The 25,370-nt window shown below is 39.7% G+C and overlaps 1 protein-coding gene across 4 annotated transcripts; it reads left to right on the top strand.

Annotated features, from left to right (window-relative positions):
- Positions 1 to 32: 32 nt before the first annotated feature.
- Positions 33 to 21,334, top strand: arhgap1 (Rho GTPase activating protein 1). 4 transcript variants are annotated; one of them, XM_046382294.1, is made up of 17 exons: positions 60 to 161; positions 3,184 to 3,247; positions 5,440 to 5,685; positions 5,917 to 6,015; positions 6,511 to 6,598; positions 7,517 to 7,648; positions 8,725 to 8,811; positions 9,815 to 9,913; positions 10,065 to 10,172; positions 10,279 to 10,355; positions 10,444 to 10,521; positions 10,878 to 11,006; positions 11,155 to 11,258; positions 11,353 to 16,064; positions 19,850 to 19,923; positions 20,607 to 20,729; positions 20,940 to 21,334. In XM_046382294.1, the coding sequence occupies exons 3-14, from the start codon at positions 5,562 to 5,564 to the stop codon at positions 11,518 to 11,520; spliced, it is 1,293 nt and encodes a 430-aa protein (XP_046238250.1). In that variant the 5' UTR covers positions 60 to 161; positions 3,184 to 3,247; positions 5,440 to 5,561; the 3' UTR covers positions 11,521 to 16,064; positions 19,850 to 19,923; positions 20,607 to 20,729; positions 20,940 to 21,334. The 4 variants fall into 4 exon arrangements, with proteins under 4 accessions (XP_046238252.1, XP_046238249.1, XP_046238251.1 ...); XM_046382296.1 differs by lacking the exon at positions 3,184 to 3,247 and having other exon boundaries at positions 33 to 161; positions 5,440 to 5,676; XM_046382293.1 differs by lacking the exon at positions 3,184 to 3,247 and having other exon boundaries at positions 33 to 161.
- The last annotated feature ends 4,036 nt before the right edge of the window (positions 21,335 to 25,370 follow it).

The raw sequence follows: 25,370 nt of genomic DNA, 5'->3' as shown, positions 1-25,370 counted from the left end.
ATTTTGACATTTACAAAACAACATAAAGAGAAATGCATACGTTTATTTTGAAAACAACAAACCGGAAGAGGTGTTGCTGTCAACAACACGGACCAAGTCTATAGCGATAACAGACGCCACAAAGCCCATCGGGGTGATTAGGGATCATCTATACGTTTACGGTAATTAAACATGTCACTATGTTGTAGTTAATTTTGATGCTGTCATGTGAAATTCAACAAATAAGGCAGAAGCACAGCAAGCGGGTATGACTTTCGTGGTCGTGGGCTCTTAGTCGTACAGTATCGTTAGGCTAATTTTTTTTTGTGGTGACATTGGTTGGGTGATATGGCGTACGTTTATCTCGTTACGAGCAGTATAAGAACCGTCGTATCAAATGTCCGTGTATCGATATGTGGACATACTGCTAAATGGACCTTAGCGTGCTAAGGCATTTCGCTCACGAGGTTAGCCAGGTTAGCCCACTTAGCTTTGCTAAAGCCACAACAGCTAAGATAAAAACAAACGTTGTACATCAAAATAAAAGTAAAGGAACCGACTGCTCACTTGTTGCTTTTACCAGCGGACACACAGGACCAATAACTTAGCTACACACTAAGCTATACACAGTATTTGACCAAATTAATCAGAAAGTTCCACTTGAAATCTCCGACATAGCCTTAGTTAATAACTTTCTTTTTCTCCATAAAATGATAGGCTAGCTTACATCTTATCAAAGATTATATAAACTGCGCAAAGTGCTCTAGAATCTTCACGCCTTGGATAGGACAGAATGCGTCAGAATGAAAGACATGGCAAATATTAACATTAGCCAAGACAAATAAATCAAGGTGAGAGGAAATAAGTTTAGGTCTGCCAATCAGAATATGAGGAAAAATTAGAAACATAACTAGCACGTTCATCCCCAAAAAATTCCTACTTGGCTACGAGTAGTTTGGCTAGTTGTCTCTAGAAAATTTTTCAGCAGACTACTTTCTGTTTAAAGTCATGTGATTAAGATCTTGGTTATTTCAACTAATGCAATACTTTTACACTGGCTGAAAGTGAATGTCTGTCGAATAGCTTCCGAGAAACACTTGATTTGTTTTTAATGTGAAGCAGCTTAGGTCTCAACATAAAGTTTGTGTTCAAGTGGAATTCCTTATGTAGTTCTTTGATATGGCAAGTGAAAAATAAATGTCTAATGCAATGTTATCTTAAATTAAACTGTGTGCTGTATCAGAAGCGGAGCTTCCACAGCTGACCTCGGTGTGCAGATCTGTCTCACTGTAGAAATGAACGCTTGAGGTCATCATGGTCATGTATGACTTAATGTTAGTAATGGTAAATATCTCTGGAACGCTGCATTTCAGAAGCTTACTTTCTGTTGCTTTATGTCATTTGATTTGCATTGCACAAATGTCACATGCCTGCATCGCTAAAGGAATTGATTAACTCATAGACATGTGAATCAAGTGGTGCAGAGGTTAGCACTGTCGCCTCATAGCAAGAGGGTTCCAGGTTCGAATCCCGGTCTGGGCCCTTCTATGTGTAGTTTGCATGTTCTCCCTGTGCCTGCGTGGGTTTTCTCCGGGTACTCCGGCTTCCTCCCACAATACCAAAAACATGCACATTAGGTTAATTGGCTACTCTACATTGCCCCCTAGGTGTGAGTGTGAGGGTGTGTTGTTGTCTGTCTTTGTGTGTTGGCCCTGCGACTGACTGGCGACCAGTCCAGGGTGTACCCCGCCTCTCGCCCGTAGTCAGCTGGGATAGGCTCCAGCTCCCCCATGACCCTGACGGATAAGCGGTATAGAAAATGGATGGATGGACATATGAATCAGATCAGGAAATTTGGAAATGATTTTTATCTGGAGTTAGTTTTTGATTCCCATCCCTTCCCATCATACAAAACCATCTCTGTGCTTTTCCCTGTGACTTCAGATTTACAAGTTGGTAACTCCAGCCTGCTTACAACATGCTGAAAAAATCCAGAATATTTTTTTCCGTTCTAAGTTTTCTAATTTCTAATTAAAAGTGTTCAGGGTGTAACTTGGGTACACAGCCATTGATGAGCACAGCAGCAGACCTATTTTATTCAATAAATTTGATATTAGCACTGTTGCCTCGCAGCAAGAGGGTTCCAGGTTCGAATCTCGGTCTGGACCCTTTTGTACGGAGTTTGCATGCTCTCCCTGTTCACAGAACCATGGTTACCTACGTAACTTCTGTTCTGTCTCATCCCTCCTTGACTGCCAGCGGCTGTATACTGGTCGGTTGCAGCAGCCAGTGTCAGAATTGCTCATGCGGAGAGGTTGCAAGGTGCTGTCCAGGACTCCATCACACAGATCCCTCATTGGCACTTGTTTAGCCCTTGTCAGCTGCTATTCAGCTGATTAAACATGTTGAATTGACGCTGGAGCTTGTTGGTGAGGGAAATTACTCTCACTGGCTGTTCAGCTAAGTCGGGCAGAGCATGAGAAAAGAAATGGAAGTGAGGAAAGAAAGCAAAAAAGTCAAGAGGGTACCACCAACGGCATCACGTTTTATTTTTACTCTATACACATATTTTCACAACCACATGTAGATGTGAAATGAAGCAGCTGAAGACCAACTGAAACCATCTATGTGGTGAGCGAGAGGGGTGCTAGGTACTTCATGCCAGTTTGGCGTGTTCTTTACCATGAGTGACATAGCTGCCACATGAATTATCGAGGTTAAGGCAGCCTGGTCAGCTTCAAAATGATATGACAAGTAGTGTATGTCCTACAAGCATCAGGAGTCTGACTGCCTTGTTCTGGCACAATGAAGGAAACGCAGCCTTTCATACAGACTTTTCATATACTACACATGTGCAAGGTGGAGGTCAGCTCAGACAGGAGGTTCATTCTCACTGGAAGCTGCCAAGGAACCCCATCCAACTAACTGAAGAGTATGGAGAATTGTGTTACTTACCTTGGATGGCCATTAAGTGGGGTTTGTGTTCTGACAGTCTCACCAAGGTTGTTTGTCAGCCAGTCGGAGGGAATGCATAAAGGAGAGCATCCATTCCAACTGGGCGTTCCGGCCTCCACCGAGGTAAACCACAGAAGACTGTGAGCTGTGCACTCTGATACGAGTATGCCAGCTGAGCACATGCTTGGCCTTCAGCAACAAACAGATAGTCTAGCGTTCCGGGACATTGATGTGCTCTCCTCTCCACAGAGGGCTACAAACCAACCTGCCTGGGCTGACTTCTTCTGGCACTCTGCCTTCTCCCACCTATGAGGTGAGACAACCCTTGTTTCTTCCTCTCACCTCGCTGGAGCTGAGAGGAACACCATGTACCTCCACCATTTGTCATTTGTCAGTTAATCTCAATTACTCTGACCTTGACCCTCCCTGTGAAAACGAGGGTCCATGCGGAGGCTGTTGTACCACCCTCTGCAGGTGGTGTATATGCATCAGCCTCAAGGTGTGTTTGCTGAGGCTGCTGTTAGGATCCTGTAAACAACTCGTATGCACACACACGCTATGTGTGTTTAGTTCTCAAACATGACAACCGCAGACAGGAGTTGGGCAGGGCTGTGTAGAGACCAAATGCCATGCTGCTCCACTGCTGTAAATCCTAGAGGAAGCAAATTTTTTACTATTTTACTGTCTGACTGGTGAGCTGCCTGCTTCATTGTTAATGGGAATGGTAAGGTTAGGTTGACAGAGGAGAAATCATTTTACTGTTGTCAGCCATATCAGATAGCCTTCATCAGAAGATGGCATTTCCTCAGTCATGGAAATGATCTTTTGACACGCGAACTACTGAGCAAGCTCCAGTTGGTGATAAAGACCATGTGACAAAGTTGAAAGCTCTGGGGGGGGATGTTAAATCTGATAGAATCTTGGGGTTAAAGTAAAAATGGCAAGGAAACCGCTGAAAGTGAAACGAAATAACGCTGCATCATTAAGATCTTCTTTTTCTCTTGAACTCGCTCACCGCAATCAGGTGGTGCATCTTTTTGGCTTTCTGCTCTGACTCAGCGCTGAGTTAGCACAACTGAATTCTGTTCCTGTTCCTCTGAACCTCCTGTCCACGCTTTCTAAAATCCGACTCGGTGTTCTCTGTGACAGCTTCTTGCTGAAAACGGCCTGACTGGGGTGCTTCCAGCTGGGTTCCACTTCTTCTGTGTGTGTGTGGTCGCTTAGCAGAAACGCACTGACTGCGTCTGTTGGTTTGTAGCGATATTTATTTAAAGCAACATGCTGTCAGCCGGCATAACATCACACAGTAGAGAGAGAGGACAGGGGAACTGTGTGTGTGTGAGAGAGAAAACAGGGTGTGTAAGTGGGGGTTGGGAGATGAAAGAGGATGTACAGAAAAGGGTGAGAGAGTTAATGTGTGAGAAGAAGAAGAAGAAGAGACTCGGTCATTAATTTGAAGCAGTTTCATTATGCTTCTGGCTCAAACTCATTGAGTTCTGCAGTTTGTTGCTGGGGCTGCTGGAAGAGGGGGGGGCACTCAAATATAAACAAGTTACGTTCAGCATCTTGCACAGTAGAAGAGAGCTTCAACAGAGAGGCATGTATTGTCATCTCTCACTCGGATCAGTTCGGTTTTACTGTGCTTGCACAATGGCGTCCTGCCGTCAGCTAACGCCACAAACGCTCAGATGTCATTGCACGTACATGTTGCGTGTTGGCGTTAATCTGCCAGTATGCTTCCATAGAACTGCCTGAAGAGTTTCATGACCCCACTTCCCCATGTGATGTGATTTTCCTAGGATGGTGAAGGACTGACTGGCTGGTACCTGTACCTGTAGGGTTGGCTAGACTTAGGCATTAGGAGTGATAGTGGTTCAGGTTGGGGTAAGAATGTCAGAATCATGTCTAAACCTAAGCAACCCAACCTATAAAGGTGTTCATGGTAGTTTTTTTTTTTGACAACAATAGAGCTCTTTGGCACAGAGAAACAAACATATATCAGGCTTTGATACACACACAATACTTGTTGGTAAGGTACTTTGACTTTGGTTCACTTCATTCCAACCGGTCAAGGCAGATGGCCACCCATCTTGAGCCGGGGTCTGCTCTGAGGTTTCTGCCTTCTAAAAGGCAGTTTTTCCTCGCCACTGTCGCCAAGTGCTTGCTCAAGGGGGAATGTTGGGCTCTCTGTATTACAATTTAATTAAAGAGTTTGGTCTAGACCTGCTCAAATTGGAAAGTGTCATGAGATAACTTTTGTTGTGAATTGGCGCTATATAAATAAACTGAATTGAATTGAATTCATTGGGTTTACCATTGACACAATGTCCATGGAAATGTCATATTGTTTTATTCAGCTTATATTTAAAATCTAAGATAATACAGTGATGTAAAACACAGAGAAGCAGCAACCCAGTTTTCTGTAAAAGATTATTAAAAAAAAATATTCTTGTTTGATGGCCTGTCAATAGCAAAGCTAACCTGAGCTGTCTCTGTCTCTTGCAGGACTCTGGCTGCTACTCTGTGGAAGTAGCAGCTTTGTGTGTGTGTGTGTGTGTGTGTGTGTGTATCTGACACATCACTGTGCAGTGTGTGTTTGAGCGTAGTGCCATTCTGCAGTGTGAGTGATGTCTTCAGAGTTGCTGGTAGAGCTGGGGGACGACCCTGCGACTGCACAGTTAGGACAGCTGAAGCTGGCCACTATAGAGGACCAGCAGTGGCCTGCTGATGAGTCAACTCTCAGTAAGTCAGGTGAGAGGGGTTTACACACACTGTGGGAAGCAGTACTAAACTTACAAAACAGTGGGGAGTAGTATTAAACTTAATAAACTTAATAAAATGTTATTTTTTTTTTTTACAAACACAGCTACAAACAAATGAAACAAGCTGTGAGGTCAGGAGTCCTCCAGCGATGTCACTATGATATTGTTGTTTTTTTCTTTGCTTTATTTATATGGGTATGTGTGTGTGTGTGTGTTCCAGAGACAGACATCTCACAGCGCTTCGACGCTGGCTCCCCCCACCTGCCCTGGGACCATCCTTTCTATGACATTGCAAGGCATCAGATCATTGAAGTAGCAGGTCAGTCCTCCAATCACAAATGTCTCTTTGTCTCCTATCTTCAGACTAAATTATCAATGGCAAAAAGCCATTGCCAGAGGCATTAGCTTTATGTTTTCTGTCTGTCCATCCAATTCTTGTGAATGTGATATTAGCAACAACTTGAGAGAATGTCTTGGTTCAAACTTCCACTTGGACTCAAGGATGAACTGATTAGATTTTAACAGTCAAATGTCACTGTGACCTCACAAAACACTATTTTAGTCATAACTCCAAGAATTTGCACACTAATAATAATTCATGGAAATGTGTGCAGTGATGACATTTTATATCCAAAAGTTCAAAGGTCAACTTGTCTGTGACATTATAATGTTCTGCCTAAACACTTTTCTGGATATTATTCCACACCATAATTCAGGTATTCTGTATTCTGTACTGCTGGGGGTTATAGATGCATGTGAAGCATTCATGTTTTTGAGTTTTTAGTTTTTTGACTGACTGACTTTGTGTCTGTAGGTGATGATAACTTTGGCAGGAAGGTGATAGTGTTTAATGCCTGCAGGATGCCCCCACAGCACCAACTGGACCACCACAAGCTGCTGATGTAAGTACTAATGATTTAAGAAGGTGTGGAATTATTGACATGGCATTTTTTTTTCTCCTTTATTTAGAATAGGGTAAGAATAGAGCAGGGTAACACTGGCCTCTGGTTCCTTATTCAAGAGTAGGATATTTACAGTTCTACATTTTAACTCATGGCCAGATGACGTTATTCTAAGGCACCCTGGGTGAGAGCAAATTTACTGATTGAGTGCCAGTGTAGCACCGCTTTTTCTATGTGGAATAATCACTGGTCACCACCAAAGGGAATATTAAGGTTAGAAGAATTGTCACTTAATTGTGTGATTCTTGGTACAGTGATGATTATGTGATTTGTCGGGTCCGGCTCAAGGTTTCTTCCTGTTAAAAGGGAGTTTTTCCTTGCCACTGTCTGCTTGCTCGGGGGTTCAGGCTCTGGGTCTTTGTAAAGCATCTAGAGACAATTTTGATTGTATAAGGTGCTATATAAATAAATAAATTGAAATGAAATAAATTGATTTGTAAGGTTCTAAATAGAACAAGCTGCTATGGATGTTTAAAAATTTTTTTTTTTGTCTCACAAGTACCAGAGGTACTAAGGATGGCAGTGATATTTGGTCAGTTTAAGAGTGTGAAAATGTATTATTGAACCTTGGAGAGCTGGTCTTGAACGCTAGCTTGCTCACAGAACAGACTAGCTTTCCTTTTGGATAGCTGCGGCTTTCAACACAGCTAGACTTGTGTTGGGATTTTCATTTTTGATTGGGCCTTTCCTCTAGCGGCAACTATAAATTCAACATTTTAGCCCGACCACTTGAAAAGCGTGCTGTGCTGAACTACTGGTGAAGATGTGTTTCCTTGGTAAACCTGGAATATTGAGTCCAGTGGATGTACGTACTTATCTATTTAAATGACAAGGAATTTCTTTTATTTTTTTTTGCAGGTATCTCAAAGGAACACTTGATCAATATGTTGAAAGTGACTACACTCTGATCTATTTCCATCATGGACTTACCAGCGAAAACAAACCGTCTCTGAGCTGGCTGCGAGATGCGTACAGGGAGTTTGACAGAAAGTAAGCTCAAAAACCCCAAAAAAACGTTGTTTTTTTTTTTTTTTTTTTTTTTTTTTTTTTGCAGAACGACATCATTGTGCTGCCACTTTAGGTGATTTGATTTCATAAATATAAACAAGCACAAATGCAACAATAATGCTTAAAACATAGAAACACCTAAATTAATTTTCAGATTCCCTAGTAAATAGATGCATTCAAATTAATGTTTAATGTAGGTAAAACAAGAGTTGCTATTTGACTTTGAGTTAGTGACACAACAATCTGACATGTGATATAGTGCAGGGGTCCCCAACCCCCGGGCCATGGCCCGGTACCGGTTCATGGATCATTTGGTACTGGGTCGCACAGAAAGAATAAGTAACTTACATTATTTCCATTTTATTCATTATCTGAGTCTGAACGATGTTTTATTTTGAAAAATGACCGGATTCTCTCCGTTATGTCCGTCTATGACGCATATCAAGACGCTTGTCTCGATCACGTGATACGTTACCGCTAAAAATAAACCCACAAGCTAGCAAAATGAGTAAAAAAGAAACATCTGGAAAGGGGAAAGGCCCTAGATGGGACCGTCTTGTTACAAACAGGCTCAGGGCTCCCACTGATTCAGCGTTATGGTGAGTTGTATTTTTCATGCACTTTTTTTTTTTTTGCGGTGTATCTTATTTTGAAGGCATGTTTAAACGTTACCATAGCGACCAGAGAGGATGATACTAATGTTATGTTGTTGCCGCGATGCCACGAAGACGCTGCCAATAAAGCTGCGAGTACACATTGGATTCACATTTATTGTTTTATTTAAAAAAATACCCCAGTTTTTATGCCGGTCTTATCATTTTATTTTATTGTATTTATCCGCCAAAACGTAAAGGCCGGTCCGTGAAAATATACTCTGATATTAAACCGGTCCGTGGCGCCAAAAAGGTTGGGGGCCGCTGATATAGAGCGCTGAAATATCTGCATTTTTGCTAACTGATTTTTGTGCTCCAGAGGTCTAATCTAATATCTAATCTAACCAACTGTACAGTACTTTTGCTTTTTTGTGTGTTTATATGTGTGTGTGTGTGTGATTTCAGGTATAAGAAGAACATCAAAGCTCTGTATATTGTCCATCCCACCATGTTCATCAAGACTCTGCTGATCCTCTTCAAACCAATCATCAGGTTCTTTTTTAAACATTAGGTTTTCTTAACACTTTTTAATTGTTTTACACTTTTGCTAATAGTAAAAAAGTCCCAGCCCCCCGTCATGCTCCTTATCCTAAACCATAAGGTGGTTGGCCCTTGGTATTTGCTACACATGACATAAATTATGTTACACTGGATATTTGGACTGACATACAGTATAGTATTACTGAACTTACTACAGTATTACTCTATAGTCACATTAGTCCTGCATATGGGCAAGACTTGCATATTTATAAAATGTGACGTAGCAATTATAAGCTCCATGCTTATCTGTTCAACAAATACTGTATAGTGCCACTTATATATCATTAATTCTATACTTCAGAGTAGTACTTCAGAGCTTTTTCCATAAGCAAAATGTGAACTTTGTCTAAAATAAAATGCAGAAATGAATTAAATGAATTTGGCTGTTGTCCAAAAAAAAAAAAAAAAAAAAAAAAAATTTAAAAATTTAAATTTTAAAGCATTACCCATCTTATCAACATATAGTATAATTTGAAAAGATTATAAATTCTAAGCCACTTTCAGTTCACTTGATGGTCGGTGCTACAAACACATTTCAGTCGGCAGCAAAAACATATTGAGGTTCAGTGGTTTCACTGGAGATTTCACTGTTTTCATATCAGTTATTCAAGTGTATTGTTTTCTTCTACTGTAATGTAAGACAAGAAAGTGCATCACCATCACCATTTTGGAAACTAGCAAGTAACTTTATTATTTGTTGGTTCATTTCCTGTTGAAAGACCAGTTATTGCAGCTCTGGAGTCTGAAAATTTCCCAACAGTTGCACAGATGCACAGGCCCTAAAAAGACAAAAGACAGTTTAAACTGATACTTTTCGATGTATTTTGTCTTCATTGTTATGGTAGCAGAAAAAAATAAATAGAATATACAGCCCAGTTTTGATCCATCTTTAGGTGACGTTGAGGTGGAATTGTTCGGAGCTGATTTGTCGTTTTTCGTTTATGTCTCTCCGAAGCTTTAAGTTTGGCAGGAAGATCAACTATGTGAGCTATCTGAGTGAGCTGGAGGATGTGGTGAAGTGTGAGCAGCTGCTCATTCCTACCCGTGTTAAAGAGTAAGAGCTGATGTTTCAAAAATCCACTTTGAAATTATACCCAGTAGATACCTGCATTTGTTTTCCTACTGCTTACTCCTACTATTCAGTTGTACTTTGTTAACTTTTAAAGTCCACAGCGGTTGATAATATGCCATTATTTCTGTGGCAGGTATGACAACAAGTTGAGAGCATCTATGAAACCGACCGCCCAGCCTCCCGTTTCTCCTCCTCGCAGCCCCCCCCTCCCCAACCAGGTGTTTGGGGTGCCACTTTCATTGTAAGCCATTGTCTCTTCTATACTAAAGCCTTCTTCAACTTGTAATAATAGTGGCTATACTGGAAACATTTGGTCCAAACTTGTTATCCTCACCACTGTGTGTCAGGCTCAGACAGAGGAGTCCAGATGATGACTGTGTTCCTGTAGTGATGAGAGACACCATTAGCTTCCTTTCAGAGCAAGGTAACTCTTTTCTTTGTGCTGGTAAAACAAACCTAATGCACTAATGAACTTTGACTTAGTTTACTCTGTGTGTGTGTGTGTTTCTGAGGTTTGGAGATCGAGGGGATCTTCAGACGGTCTGCCAATGTGACTCTGGTGAAGGAGGTCCAGCTCAGATACAACTCAGGTAGGGGGGGTTAGGGTTACAAGAGTAATAAGGTAGGGGGGGTTAGGGGTTAGGGTTAGGCTGGTAAGGGTTAGGGTTTGATTATTAGCATTGGAGGGTTATTTTGGTACAATTGCCAATAAAATAAATTCATTTTAAAATGTGCCACTTTGATGCAGCATCCGTCATGCGTCATTACTCGATATCCTGCCTACATTAAATTACATGTAGTTGCTAAAATCACTGAATAATGTGAATCTGCAAAGTACCAAATAACTAAGGGTAGGGGTGAGGTATTTGATCTGCAGTGATTTCTGGAACCCAGGGTTTGAACGTTGGCAGGAAGATTATTTTCTCACTGCTCGTGTGTTTTGTAGGTGCAACAGTGAATTTCAGAGAGCTTGAAGACGTCCACTTGGCAGCTGTGATTCTGAAAACATTCCTGAGGGAGCTACCTGAGCCCCTCTTGACCTATCAGCTCTACAACGACATTGTCAACTTCACCTGTATGTTGAAACAATCAGTACTGGTTTTTTTTTTGCTTTTTTTTTAAAGAATTCCTAGAACCCTCAATCTTCTTTGCAATAGACTTATATGGTAACTACTGAGGAACAAAATTAATTCAAAATGGTGTTTATGTTTGGTAACTCGCAGCTGTATCCAGTGACAGCCATGTGACCATTATGAAGGCACTGGTCGAGTCACTGCCAGAGGAAAACTACGCATCACTGCGATACCTCTTCACATTCCTGGCACAGGTACAACTGATATACTCTTCCATCTGATTACCTTTCATAAACCTTGTACCAGTCTGACACTTACCAGCGCTAACTTGTGGGTGTGTTTGTTCAGGTATCGGCCAACAGTGAAGTGAATAAGATGACCAACAGTAACCTGGCTGTGGTTTTTGGTCCTAACTTGCTCTGGGGGCGGGACAACGCCATGTCACTCAGTGCCATTGGGCCAATCAACAACTTCACCAGAACCCTACTGGACCAACAGCATCTAGTCTTTACCTAAACCTTCATCCTGCAGTCTCTCTTTTAGGCAGAAACGCCAATCTTCCCCTACAGCATTTAGCTCAACCCCTGCTCTTGACCATTCAGGAGCTTCAACAGGGTACTTCCCTGCTAACACTTAGACAAGTCAGCTTCACCCGTTTCCGTTAAAACAACCTAAACTTTAAAAAGACTGTGTGGACCAATGGCATTTGATTTTTGTCTCCCGCTAGTCTTAGCATTCTGGCATATTAGCAATGTCTTGTTGTTATGTAAAGTGGTCTGGTCTACTTCTTAGCCTGCATTTCCATTTCCATGCACATTTCCATGGAGATGTTACATAGTGCAGCCAAATAACCTTCTATAAACAACTTACAGCACAAAATTCAAAAGCTAATAAGTAGTTGACTTAACCATCCATTCACACCGGGGTCCCTTTGGTCTGACTGTGGAGTCCAGATGCACCAATTTCATCCCTGTTGGAGACAAGTGTGCCAGCAAGTACATGTTTTTTGCTGTTTTGGTGTTGCCTTTTGTGCTCTATGAAGTGCTCTAACATAATCATGATTATGACTGCAGGGAGTGTGTCTTTCAAGACATAAATGCACTTAAGCGAAATATTTATTGATTATATTGGTCCCAGTGTGAATGCATGGTTAGTATCACGCAACCACTGGCTGCAGTACAGGCAAACTGTAGTACTTTTCTGACTCTTCTACCACCCCATTATCCCAAAAAAAACCCTTCAGAAATTCCAGTCCTAACTCCATATGTTTATACCTGTATTTAAGTGTGTCTCAGGCCCGTACCTGAACACCATCTGGTTATCATCTCTGATCTCTACAGGGAGATTAATAGCAGACTTAGCCATCCCCAGTCTTTCTCTGTGTACATGTACTGTGCTTTTGTCAGCCGTGCCAAAAAAAAAAAAATGGCCTCCAGTTTTCACAGAAAGAAACAGAAAGAGATGGGTGACAGTAATAAATATACATATGATGAAGAAGTGCAGTTACTGAACGCCCCCTCTAGAATTATGATCTAAAATAGGAGAAATTAAGAGAATGGAGGTGTGAGTTTGCATCTCCGTGAAAGTCTCAGGTTAAATTACAGATGGTAAACTTGGTACTAGATGTTGACAATCTATGAAATGCTGTAATTAATGTAAGCAGTAGAATAGGAGCTTTGTGATTCTACTTGCAGATCATTAAGTGTTAAAACCTAAACTCTCCCTAAGCTCCGCATGTGGATGAAGTGAGGGCTGCAGCTGGGTCTGGTTTAAGTTTTAGACCGAGGACTTGCGACTCTGTAATATACTGTGCTCAATCGTTTCTGCATGATTTTTTTAAATATATTTGATTTAAATATTGTAATATCTTGACACTTTCAGATGTTTTCCCCCACCACGACGTTCTAATTAATTTCTCATTGTTGCTCATCAGAGTAGCAGTTTTTTTTTTTTATGGTACAAGATAAACAGCAAGCAAACAGAAATTGTTCAGCATGTTATTCCTGTCAGTTCTTAAATAGTGCCCACGGCTCTTGTTTACCTCAGTGCCAGAGAGCACCAGTTCTTTATTTTGTATTGTAGTTTTTGTGTTGGGTACTTTTAATTTGGCATTCATTGCATGAATCCATGTGGCATTATCTCTGTTTGCATTCTGGCTTCATGTAGTTTGTGTCATAGTGCCAACCTGTGCCCTCTAGGTTGCCTAGTGGCCAAACACATTGAGTTTCTGCAGTTCTACTGGTATTATAGCTCTGTAGTTACTGTTGTGTAGGTAATTTTGGGTAATTTGAATATGAAATTTAGCACTCAATTCATTTAACAATGCATTCAGTTTAAATTCATCTATTGATATATATTCAACTTTAATTAACCAGTGTTAATTGTGTTTGTTGCATGAACTCCCATTAATATTAGTTGCTGGTCATGTGTCCAAACTGCCAAACAAGCAATGAGAGCATCCAATGGGTTTTATAGTAGAGAAAACTGTGCTATGTTGTGCGCAGTTGTTTTGAAGTACCCTAAATAAACCTATATTGTTGATATTTTTTTTGTTAGGACATTTAGAATAAAGGTCAGAAATTAATTTTATTGTTTTTGCATAGAAATGTTATTAGTTAGTCTTAATTAATAATGAGCTAAGTTTGAGTTAGAGGCTCCTTGAGGGAGTTCATGGTTGTGGTTGGAAGTTGTTTCTGTTCTAGCTGTGAGCCAAACCTTTTTTTTTTCTTTTTTTCTTTTTTTTTTTGACTGATGAATTTGTTTAGCAGAATTTTTTTTTTTCCCCTCCGTCACTGTCTTTCACCACTTGGCCAATCCTTTTACAGAAAGCAACACGTCTGTTATTTACATAGATTCCGTCCACATATTGCTCAGAATATCCCTTTAAACAAGTATTGATGCTGTTGTAGTGTGAGTATTTCTGTCTTTAGTTGATGTATACCACTAATGGAGTTTATCCAAGTTACATGTTGGTTTATGGGGTCTGCCCTGTCTTTATCATACGGGATCTGTTAGTGAAGCATAATCCACAACAAGCTGTGCAGTTATTAAAAAGATAGAGAAAAATCAGTCTTTTATTTTTATTGACTGGCTTGGGGGAAAAAACAAAATCAAAAGAAGACTTGCTGGTAGATAATGGTGGAAGATAAGCCTTTTGTCTTGGAATTGCTTAGTATCCTCCCTAAACCCAAAGATAAAACATTCTGTTATGAAAGTGTCAGCCGATCAGCTGTCAGTTTAAATCAAGACTTCAAAGCCAAGACTTAGTACTTGTGTGTCCTTGTCCCACCTCTGCTTGTTGAGTTTTTTACTGCGTGCTTGTGTTTAAATGTCGCTTAAGGCAGTAGCTAATAGCTTGAGGGTTGGGATCCCACAAAGGCTCCCAAGAAAAAAAAAAAGAAGACAAAACATTGCTTTTTTCTGTTTATTTTTTTCTGGTTTATCTTGAATATTTGATAGCCCGCCTTTGTCAAGGGTTTGTCTGGTTGTTAAGGGTTACAGGCCAAAATGTTTGGAACCATTGAAAGGTACAGTTGTGATATGCAGGGCAGCTTTCTGGGCAGGAAGTAGTCCAGTACTGGTGGAAAGCCATTGTTGTTTAAAGCTCCGTGTAGACCCAGTGTAGCTCCACTATCTCTCCACACTAACGGCGTTGTGACCTAGAGTTTAAATTTAGCAAAAAAAAAATAGAAGAACTGTGTGAGCAGAGCAGTTTATTTTTGAACATGTGGGACTGTTATTTTCATTTATCGTTAACTCATTTCCCCTCAAGTATTGATCACATGTAATTCACAGGTCAAACAGTATTTCTGTACTGCCTGTACCTCCCTTACTGTACTTGCCTTTTGTCTCCAAATTCAGCTTATCTAAATAATTAAATTTGAAATTGTGTGTGTGTGTGAGAGGTTTCACAACCATTATCTCCAAACCTCATTAAAAAAAAAAAAGCCAAAAATAAGACAAATGAATCCGAAGCAGTTTCTTTAACTTATATAAAAAAAAATTAACATCTTAGAGATACATGTTTTCATTAGACAGCAGCAATATGTATGTTTGTGTGTGCATGTTCGTGCCTTATTTGTTTTCCCCAAGTGATCATGTGATTAGCCATCAAAGTGCCAGTGTGCCCTTTGTGCCATAGATTAAAACAATGCGAGCTGCGTTCAACAAGTTTGGCGTTGCATGTTAGACAGTGTCCAAAACGCCATGTGGGCAGGAAGGCAGGAAATGCCATAACAACACAAAAAAGGGGACAACGGAGCTCCTGCCCATCTCGGCTTGAACACTGCTCAGCTGTAATAGATGATCACAGACTTGAGAAATGTAATCTTATAAATATGAAATCCAGGTTTACTGCAAAGGAAAATCTCAAAGATTTCTACACTATCCAGTCAACCAAATAATTTATAATTAACAAAATATATTCAAATTATTACCATGCTAGTACAACTAGGATCAACTGTTTCAGATGTAAAAAAAAAAAAAATATGTTGCACAAACAAATTTTTACACTAATTTTAACCAAGCACAATGTACCAAGCACTAATATCTTTCATTTACATAATCATGCTGTTTCTCCTCAACTCTCCTGATCAATTACAGGCCTCTCAAATCTATGGATCTTTGTACTGTATCTGTTGTCATGGTGACAGTGAACAGTATTTCTCTGTGGGAGAAATGATTCAGTTTCCATGCCGATACATTGATATTGAATGATCTTATTTTCTTAACTCGTTTTTCCTCCTTTACTTTTGATATGTTGTGGTCTTATATGTATGATATAATTGTGACATACTGTAATATCAATGTGTGCAAAACAATAAACAAGTGGTGAAAAATGTAGGTTTTCCTGGATTACAAAGAAGTCTGGACAAAGTTTGGGGAAGTTTTGTTTAGATGAGATTGCACATAGACAAGATGTTGCAACCTACTGAAGCTGTGGTAAAAAGGGGACTTCCGCTGTTTGTTCAAAAGCTGAACTGACCAGGGTATAAACTGATCTGCAAAAACACTTGCCACCCATGGAGCTTCACAAACACAAGGAAAGGAAACACAAGCAGGTACTTATCAGGTATTAATCACTGTCATTAGATTTCACAATAGTGCACGAATCAAACTGCAAGAAGTGTTGATCAAACACGAATCAAGGTTTTGTTGCTACGTGGTATATTTCTCTTTTAAAATGTTTTCGCAGCTGTGCTTTACTGTGCTGCTCTAAAATGAAAAGGTTTATGAGGAATCGGTGAGCAAGTGTCAAATTACGACACTCAAAAGAAGTGTTTGTTATTGCTCTTTGGGAATCTAAAAGAGTTGTGTAAGGTTTTGGGGTTTTTTTTAACCTTAGACAACCTCATTTTTCAACCTCATAACCTAATTTGTCTAATGATATAAATTAGCTGCCAAATAAATGAAAGAAAATAAATAAATTTAAACAACCTTAACAAAATGTAGATAAATATTGAAAAACATCTACTTTCATTTGAATTGAATCACAGTTTTGTGGTCTGTCAGTGGTGTTAGAAATTCTTTCACTTAACAGTACCAGAAATGCTCCTGTGAGCAGTCAGTGTTGGAATTCATTTTAATTTTGGAATAAATTTTATGGTCTTGGATATGCTCAGAACCTATGCGATAAATTTGCAAGATCGATCTCTGGCCCAATTCTAGACAATCTAACCTTCACATGAGATAACTAGTAAAAAGGTGAGCTCAGAGAATGTCGAAAATAAGCCATCAGTGCTAGCTAATCTAAATGTTTATCATCCTGTTTCAGACAGGCTATCAGAACTTAGCTTATCGAGGTCTCTTCCAGATTCCCAGATATTTGAACTTTCTAATGTTGATATTAAAAGGTAGGTTAAAGGAGATTTTGAAGGTTTGCTTATGATGTTATGCCAAATTTCTTTGCTACATTTAGCACTCTACAAAGATTAATGTTGTTCTTCTATCTGACTCTCAGCAGGATAGTTCTCCCTTGAGAGCCGGGTCCCGCGCAAGGTTTCTTCCTGTTAAAAGGGAGTTTTTCCTTGCCACTGTCTGCTTGCTCAGGGGTTCAGGCTCTGGGTCTCTTTAAAGCATCCAGAGACAATTTTGATTGTATAAGTTGCTATATAAATAAATTGAATTGAATTGAATTGAATTAACAGAGGATCCAACAGGTGCTGCACAACACTCTTGACCAACTTGCTGATTTTTTTATTAATATCCTACTATATAGCTAGTGCTATGTCGCAGTTCAGTGGAAAAGGCAGACAAAAGATGGTACCTCTTCGCAGATTAAAGTAAGCAGGTGGGTTATTGTTGGTATACACTGCAGCCATTGGGGAGGAATAGATAAACCAAATTTTTTTTGAGCATGAAAAAAGGTAATCCCACTCCATCCCATCAAAAGCTTTCTCAGAATCAAGTGATACCGGTGTGTCAGATGGAGATGAATTGTAAAGAATATTTTAGAAGGCACTAAATATTAAAGAATTCAACTCTCAGTGAAGCCCATTTGGTCTGTCGAAATGATCAAAGAGAGCCAAGAGCTTTGCAAGAAGCTTTACTTCGAGGTATTGCGCAGCATGAGTTTACACAAGGGGGATTTTTTGTCCTTCCTTAAAATGAGTGAAATGGATACCTTGTCCATATTTGGAGAGTATTTGAGGAAGTGTTTCTTTTAAAACAAAAGGATTAACAGGAGTGAGCTTTCCAGAGAATGTTTTAAAGAATTCGACAGCCACCAAACCCTGGAGACTTTATGCTTATACCTGCATCTACAACCTCTTTTCAGGGGAGATCATCTTCCTCTACCTCAGCAGACCCCTGCTGGGACCTTGACTGAAATTATATCCTCCATTTGATACAGTGAACATGTTTGCATTTTTGTGAAGGAAGACACACATATCCATATCAAAGCAGTGAAATGATAGATCATGCAGTGACATGGTTAGGTAGATTCATCCTTTGCATCACTGATGAAGAATCAGTTATGTTCTAGTCCATTCCGCTAACTGCCTGTCAACTGAAGCAGACTCAAATACCTGCTCTGGGGAACTCAAAATTAGCCCTGGTCCGATACTCAACTCCTAACAAAATGTAGATTTATTATGAACGTGCAGTATCTAAGTATAATAGAAATTATAATGCAAAAGGTTTTAAGACTAGATTTCGTAACACATCTGTAAAATCAGTTATGATGCAATCAATCCTGACCAATCAGAGCACAGCAGCACATACAAAGTGTAGGTTCTTGCGGTTAATAAAGCAAGTCTGTGGTGAACACCGGGACACACATTTCAGACTGAGCACTTGAGTTGAAGGTAACAATCCATCCCTGTTACTTTATCTGTTTTGTCAATGTGCTTTTCTTTTTAATGAAATGCTGTCTTAGGGATTGTAAAATTATTTCATGTTTCTGACTTGTGTGATCTATAATGTTTATGAGAAAAAGAATATTGTTTTGTTTTGCCACTTCCTCTCTTCTTGCTAGACCAGCAGGCCGCATGTCTGTAGAAAGACCTGAATGTGGAGTTACATTGCTGAGTTAGCGGATTAGATTAGTTGGAACTTCATCCTTGGTCAGTTGTTTAAAGTTTAGAACCTTTTTATTCACATTATGCGTCGACCAGTTATGCTGCTACTTACACAAACACACAAACCTGTAGCAGACATGAGGCAATGCTGACAGGGTGAAAGAAAGGAAACAATTGAATCATGTTTACAATGGAGTCCTGTTTTGAAACGCTCGCACTTATGAAAGACAACCGTTCAAACTTTGTGGTTTCATCCTCCCATGTAAATGAAGTTCCTGGTTTGCTCAAATTTCTGACGGTTACAATGGATTCCAGTGTGGAAACTCAACACTTTCACTTTTTCCCCTAACTATGTCAAACTGTCCTACCAGGAAAATGGATATGAAAACCATTCTTATGTTTATCTGATAGGGGACCTCTTGTAGTCTTGTGAATTATTAGCATAGCAAAAAAAGTTGCATAAAGTCCTAGGGAGGAAGTCAGATAGAATAATTATCTGAAGACAATGGCTGACATTGGCATATCGCAATTTTCGTTTCAGTAATCATGCACACAGGCTACTACTTTTTTTTAAACTAAAATACAACTGAATACATTTGCTTCTGCAAAATAATGACCACTGTAAGCCAAGCTGTTACCACCCTAAAATGTGGAAACATTTGTTTCCAGTTTTATTCTCTGCTATCAGGTGCCTAATTGAATATACTATGCTGACAAATAATGAATGTTCACTAATAATGTTCAATTCAATTCAATTTAAAGTGCCACTTCATAACACAGTTATCTCAAGACACTTTACAGGTGTGTAAACAACAACAAGAAAAAACAACAAAAAAGAAGAGAATCAGAGAGAAACAGGTCCCAGGGAAAAACCCCACACTGAGTAAGCATTTGGCGACAGTGGCGAGGAAAAACTTCCTTTTAACAGGCAGAAACCTTGAGCAGAACCAGACTCAGTGTAGACGGCCTTCTGCTGTGACCGCCTGGGAGGGAGAGGGGGGAGAGGAGAGACAGGGAGATGGAGAGAACAGTGCAGAGCAGGAGCAGCAGGATCCGGGCAGGGCCATGGAGAGGGTTCTGGATCCAGCAACACTATCAGTGCAGTAGGCAGGGCCATAGAGGGCTCAGGATCCAGCGCGGTACCAGGCCTCAGGAGGGCGGGGTAGGAGTGTTTTACTGTTAAAAGAGACATTTTAAACTACGCTGTTTTTGAACCCATGTGAACTGTGTGACACGTACCCACATGCTATGGGCTAAAAGAGTTATCTTAGTAAATTAATAAAGTAGAGACACAAGGATGAGTTTGGTATCTTTGTTGTTTTTGTCAGTTAACAGATAAGATCACAATTGAAAATGAGAGCTGCAGCGTGTGTCATCCTTCTCTTGCTGGCTATATATCAAGGTATGTTTACTCTCATATATACAATACTAGTCTTTATTCCGATAAGATATTAGAGAATTAGAGCAGCCAAATTATACATTAATGACAAACAATGACAGCTATGAGGACATACCCAGAAGTTGATAAGAATGTGACCCATGCAAAAATAAATAATTAGAAAATAAACACTAGAAAACAGTGTAATATACACTATATACACAATACAATCTGCATCCTCACTGCTAGTCACTGAATGCTCTATTGTATTAAAAACAATGCAATTAATCAAATAAAAAGCAAAATATTGAATGCAATAATCATTAAGGCCTATAATCGGTCGACCTTTAGTATACAGTATATACATACATGTAAATCTACGTGTGATTTACTGTTACTTGTTCTTTTGATGCTTAAGTATGTTTAATATCAAAAACTTTGGTGTGTTTTACAACTGTGACTTCAAAACACTGAAACGCTCTATTTCCCATCATGCAACATGCAGCATTTTTTTCATAAGCCTCTTGCTGCCTTGGAAACATCCACATCTTTCAAACTACATCGTATTCAGTGTACAGACCATGTTCATGTTTGTCTTCTTTTGCTCCATTATGTTCCACTGGTGTATGTTTTCATTTGTGCTTGCAAACACTAATGGTCTTATTTGTTGTGTTATTACTTCCTATGTGTGTGCGTGTTGTCCGCAGGTGAGGCACTGAAGTGTAATTTTTGTAACTCAGTGGGGAGTACCTTGTGCACCCCTACCAGTGTCCAGATCTGTTCAAGATCAGCAAATGCCTGCGGTGCCGTCATATTGACAGGACCATTCAGTAAGTCCACCACCACATAGATAATTACCTTTTCCTGTGTTAACTAGTTTTTTTTAAATTTATTAACATTAAGTCATTCAGACAATTAATATTAAAAAGACAGAACACAAAACACCCATCTAGGGTGTGTCTGTCAATCATCGTCAATCTGTTCATAAACATGTCCACATCCAGAGTGTAATTAGATCCCTTTCGTTTTTTTCGTTGTAGACCGTTCTTTCCGCCAGTGCATGAACATGGCAGTGTGTCAAGGCTTCATCTCAACACCTGGGGCATTTGCCACCTGCTGCAGCACTGACCTCTGCAACTGAGCCTCTTCGCTTCGGCTCAGGACCGTCTGATCTCGGATCACAGATTTCTACCGTACAAGCTGTTGGTTTCATGTTACTGCAAACCAAAGTCTGCCTGATTTCTTTAAATGGATGAAAATGATGGATGCTATTTGTACACAGTTATAATCACACTGAACCATTTGCATGAGAACAAATTTAAACCGAGCAGGATCAGTACTGCATGGTGACACTAGACAGCAGTAGAGCACTGTGCAGAACAATGTTTTTAAAGAGCCTTATTGAAATACAAATAAAGAAACTGTGACAATTTGATGAGTTCTGATGCTCTTTCTTTCACATATGATGAATTTAACTTATCATTTATTAAAGGCAATTCATATCACCTACAGTTTAATAATTATATAATAATAATTATTAATAATGGTAAGCAAATTCAGTGCATTTTTCAGTCACAGGCAAAGATCAACAAAAACAGAGTTGGATGTGTCCTCCATTGTGAGGTTATGGCTTGGCTTATCACTTCTAAGAGTAATTTAAGATCCAAAGGTTGTTGCACATTAATCGGTACCAGATACAGTGCCAGCCAGAAATCATGTAGGAAAGAGGGGCTTTCTGCTGCAAAAAAGTTTATGAAAATCAATGAAAAAAATGTCTAAGCAATTTTAAATTATGGGTAATGTAAATGTCTGAATAGCTGACCAAATAAATAGGACTTGAAGTCAGGTTCACTTCAGGTGTTTTGTTTTTTCTGCAATACAAAATGAAAGTTGCTTTCCAGCAACCCCTGTGGCAACCAGCCGGTTCAATATATGGAAATGATGACTCTCTTCATGGGCACATAATTTAAAACAAGAGAATGACTATCTGTTCTGTCAGTCAAAGTTTATTAATGCAAGAAGGAAAGTAAGGGATTGACTAGCAATCAAATATTGAAATTAAAATGTTGATTAGCAATGCATACTGGACAATATGAATCTCTTTCTAACTATCAAATAGGCCTATTCATCCAAACCATGGTACAATAATATTTTATATTTGAAAATGTATAAAAGGAAATCTAAAGGAGCCGGTTTGAATGTTTCTGAAGCAGCTGATTAAATAATAGTATTGTCATTTATAATTTACATATGATATGCTTAACATCGTCAATAGAGGAGATGCTAGATCTCACTGGGCCTACTTACAAAAGGGCCATACTGTTAATTTTGCCTTCTTACATCATGTTTTAATAGACAGTGTACTATGCAGAAGGTGACTAGTCCAGGGTGAACCCCGCCTCTCACCCGTAGTTCGATGGGATAGGCCCCCCGCAACCCTGACAGATAAGTGGTATAGAAAATGGATGGATGTATTATACAGATGTGTTGGTGTATCTGACCACAAATGCATAATGTTCACATTTTGGGTTTAATATAATTTTTCCTATATGTATGCTCTCACATTTTTAATAATTCTTCTGCATAACAGCATCCATCCATCCATTTTCTATACCGCTTATCCGTCAGGGTCGCGAGGGAGCTGGAGCCTATCCCAGCTGACTACGGGCGAGAGGCGGGGTTCACCCTGGACTGGTCGCCAGTCAATCGCAGGGCCAACACACAAAGACAAACAACCACACACTCTCACACTCTCACCTAGGGGGCAATGTAGAGTAGCCAATTAACCTAATGTGCATGGTTTTGGTATTGTGGGAGGAAGCCGGAGTACCCGGAGAAAACCCACGCAGGCACAGGGAGAACATGCAAACTCCACATAGAAGGGCCCAGACCAGGATTCGAACCTGGAACCCTCTTGCTATGAGGTGACAGTGCTAACCACTGCACCACCGTGCCGCCCGCATAACAGTATATTTTGATATTTTAAGAGAGCCTTAAAAAACTTTTGATAGAGGCTAAATATACCACACTTCAGTTCAGTATTTGGCTCTTACACAACAACAGGAGTTTGTTCAATATAGTTGAAGTGATGGAAGCGAAAACAACCAGATATCTATAGGTTGTTGAAGATGTTCCACCTCTCATCTGAAAGGTTTCTTCAGTTCTGAGCATAATAAAAATGCTTTGGACCAAACAGTATTTTCAGACCCTGGACAACTTTAGACAAATTTCTAAACTGCCCTATTTTGAGGTCTTAGAAGACATTTACTGGTGAACAACAGATTGCCTTTTTGAATAGAAACGGTGTATTTGAAACATATCAGTCTGGATTTTGGGCAAACCACTATATAGAGACTGCACTCTTCAAAATGATGATCTGTCTGTTGCTGCTGGTTTTGGAAAAGTTTTTATTTTATTTTTTTTCCGATTTGAGTGCTGCTTTTGAAAGTGTTGACCATTCTATTACTTTAAAATTGAACCAGTGTTCGAGATGGTCCAACGTTTATTCATATTTGCAAGACAGATCAGTTTTCAGTGTTGCCATTGGCAATTCCATGAAAATGATCAGGGGTCTTCCCTTGGGCCACTCTAATTTTCCCTCTGCATGTTAACTGCTATGTTTAGAACTATCCACAGCCCACCCTATGGACATGTTTTTGTTTGTGCAAGTCAAATGTATATATCTTGTGGTTTAACCACAGGTGATCACTACTCTTTCAGCACATTTCTCCCAGTCAAGCATGGCAATCAGCAGATTTATTGATCTCACCGAGGCCTCTGATGTATGTCTACCAGTGCAAGTACACATGATACAGCCGTGGATGACTAAAAAATATTTTTCTCTGTTTTTCCTAGTGATATACTCTGTTTCCCTTGCCTGCCTTGTCTATCCCTGTTTGCTTCTCCTCCTGTTCCTGTGTTTGTGTCTGGAGGTGGGTAGCCACTACCTGATCTCTTCCTACCAACTCACTTGCATAGATGAATCAACTGATCAACTCATCTAATCCACCTCTTTCCTGCTACATAAAAGGACCAGTTCATTCATCCACTCTGCACCAGGTTGTACCGTTCCCTCCTTGAAAACCTCTGTCAGCTAAGGAGTCATACATCAGTAATTTTTAGGAAATTAAAGACTTTATTCCTTTTCAATCCTCTGTCTCTTTGTGGTGTATTCTGCATTGTGGGTCTTCAGAACAATTGCTCTAAAAACCTAACAGCCCCTTGCAAAAAGAGACACAGAGAGCATCTCACAACTGCATTATTTCCTGAATTAAATATAGAATTGGAGGGTATTAATTGGTATGTTTATACTGTAAATATAATGATGGAAGAGTTAAGCCATGTGGAGGTACTCATGGAAACAGCAGTCTTGATGGCAGGCCGATGTAAGTCTGTCAAATACTGGAAACTACTTCCCTCCGTTGTTTGCTCAGACTTCGGCCAGTCTAGCTTTCCAGAGATGCTTGATGCATTACAATGGGGCAGTGCCAAAGGTCTGGAAATATGTTATATTGATGCAGATTGTTACATCAGATAAGGTTTTTTTTTCTGCGTTTGTGAAGATAGGGAGAGTGTGATTGGAAGCAGATGTGAAGAATTGACTAAGCTCTCTTTGCAGAGACCACCACTGGATAAAGAAAAAGTTTTAGATCATATTCTGGGAGGTGTGATGATCTCAGTGAAATTAACAAAAAGAGATAGAATTCAATGCTTGTTTGTAAGTAATTCTTTTTTTGTTTTTAAATATTGTTGGTCATTTGGTCCAGTTGGAACAATGATTACGTAGTATCAAACACTTCAAAAACTACAATAGATGATGACACCAGTGACCAAACATCTGCTGCAGATCTGGCTGAAAAGAAGGAGTCTGGAAGAGAATAGGGCCCAACAAGAGAAGAAGTGGATTCTATTAAGGTACTCTTAGTCCATTCAATTCAATTCAATTTTATTTAAAGTGCCAATTCATAACACAGCTATCTCAAGACACTTTACAGGTGTGTAAACAACACATTCAAAAAAAAAAGAAGAGAGTCAGAGATAAACAGGGCAGGTCCCAGGGCAAAACCCCACACTGAGTAAGCATTTGGCAACAGTGGCGTGGAAAAACTTCCTTTTAACAGGCAGAAACCTCGAGCAGAACCAGACAATTGTATGTGCTATTTTGCTTGGCATGACAGGCATGAATTAGCCTTGTGCAATGCATTCATTGTATACCTTACTGGCCTTTATATAGCAACAAATTGCAACAAAAGTTATCTCATGACACTTTCCAGAAAGAGCTCGCCATGGGAAGACCCCCGGCAGTCCAAGTCTATAGCAGCATAACTAGGGGCTGGCCTAGGCCAGCCCTAACTATAAGCTTTATCAAACCGGAAAATTTTTAGTCTACTCTCAAATGTAGAGAGGGTCTTTCTGTTCTTTCTTTTTACCCTTGCCTGCCTGACTGAAATAATAAGTCTATAAGCATTCAG

Source organism: Scatophagus argus, chromosome 24 (genome assembly GCF_020382885.2).
Source record: "Scatophagus argus isolate fScaArg1 chromosome 24, fScaArg1.pri, whole genome shotgun sequence".
Taxonomy (NCBI): Eukaryota; Metazoa; Chordata; class Actinopteri; family Scatophagidae; genus Scatophagus; species Scatophagus argus.
Note: the sequence above shows the minus strand (reverse complement) of the source record. Positions and strands in the feature narration are given on the sequence as shown.

Bases quoted from the DNA above. Each gene is read 5' to 3' on its own strand.
- arhgap1 (XM_046382293.1), top strand. From the start codon at position 5,562: ATGTCTTCAGAGTTGCTGGTAGAGCTGGGGGACGACCCTGCGACTGCA. The intron at 8,812-9,814 runs GTTCTTTTTTAA...GTCTCTCCGAAG, and splicing joins CTCTTCAAACCAATCATCAG to CTTTAAGTTTGGCAGGAAGA. The intron at 10,522-10,877 runs GTAGGGGGGGTT...TGTGTTTTGTAG, and splicing joins CCAGCTCAGATACAACTCAG to GTGCAACAGTGAATTTCAGA.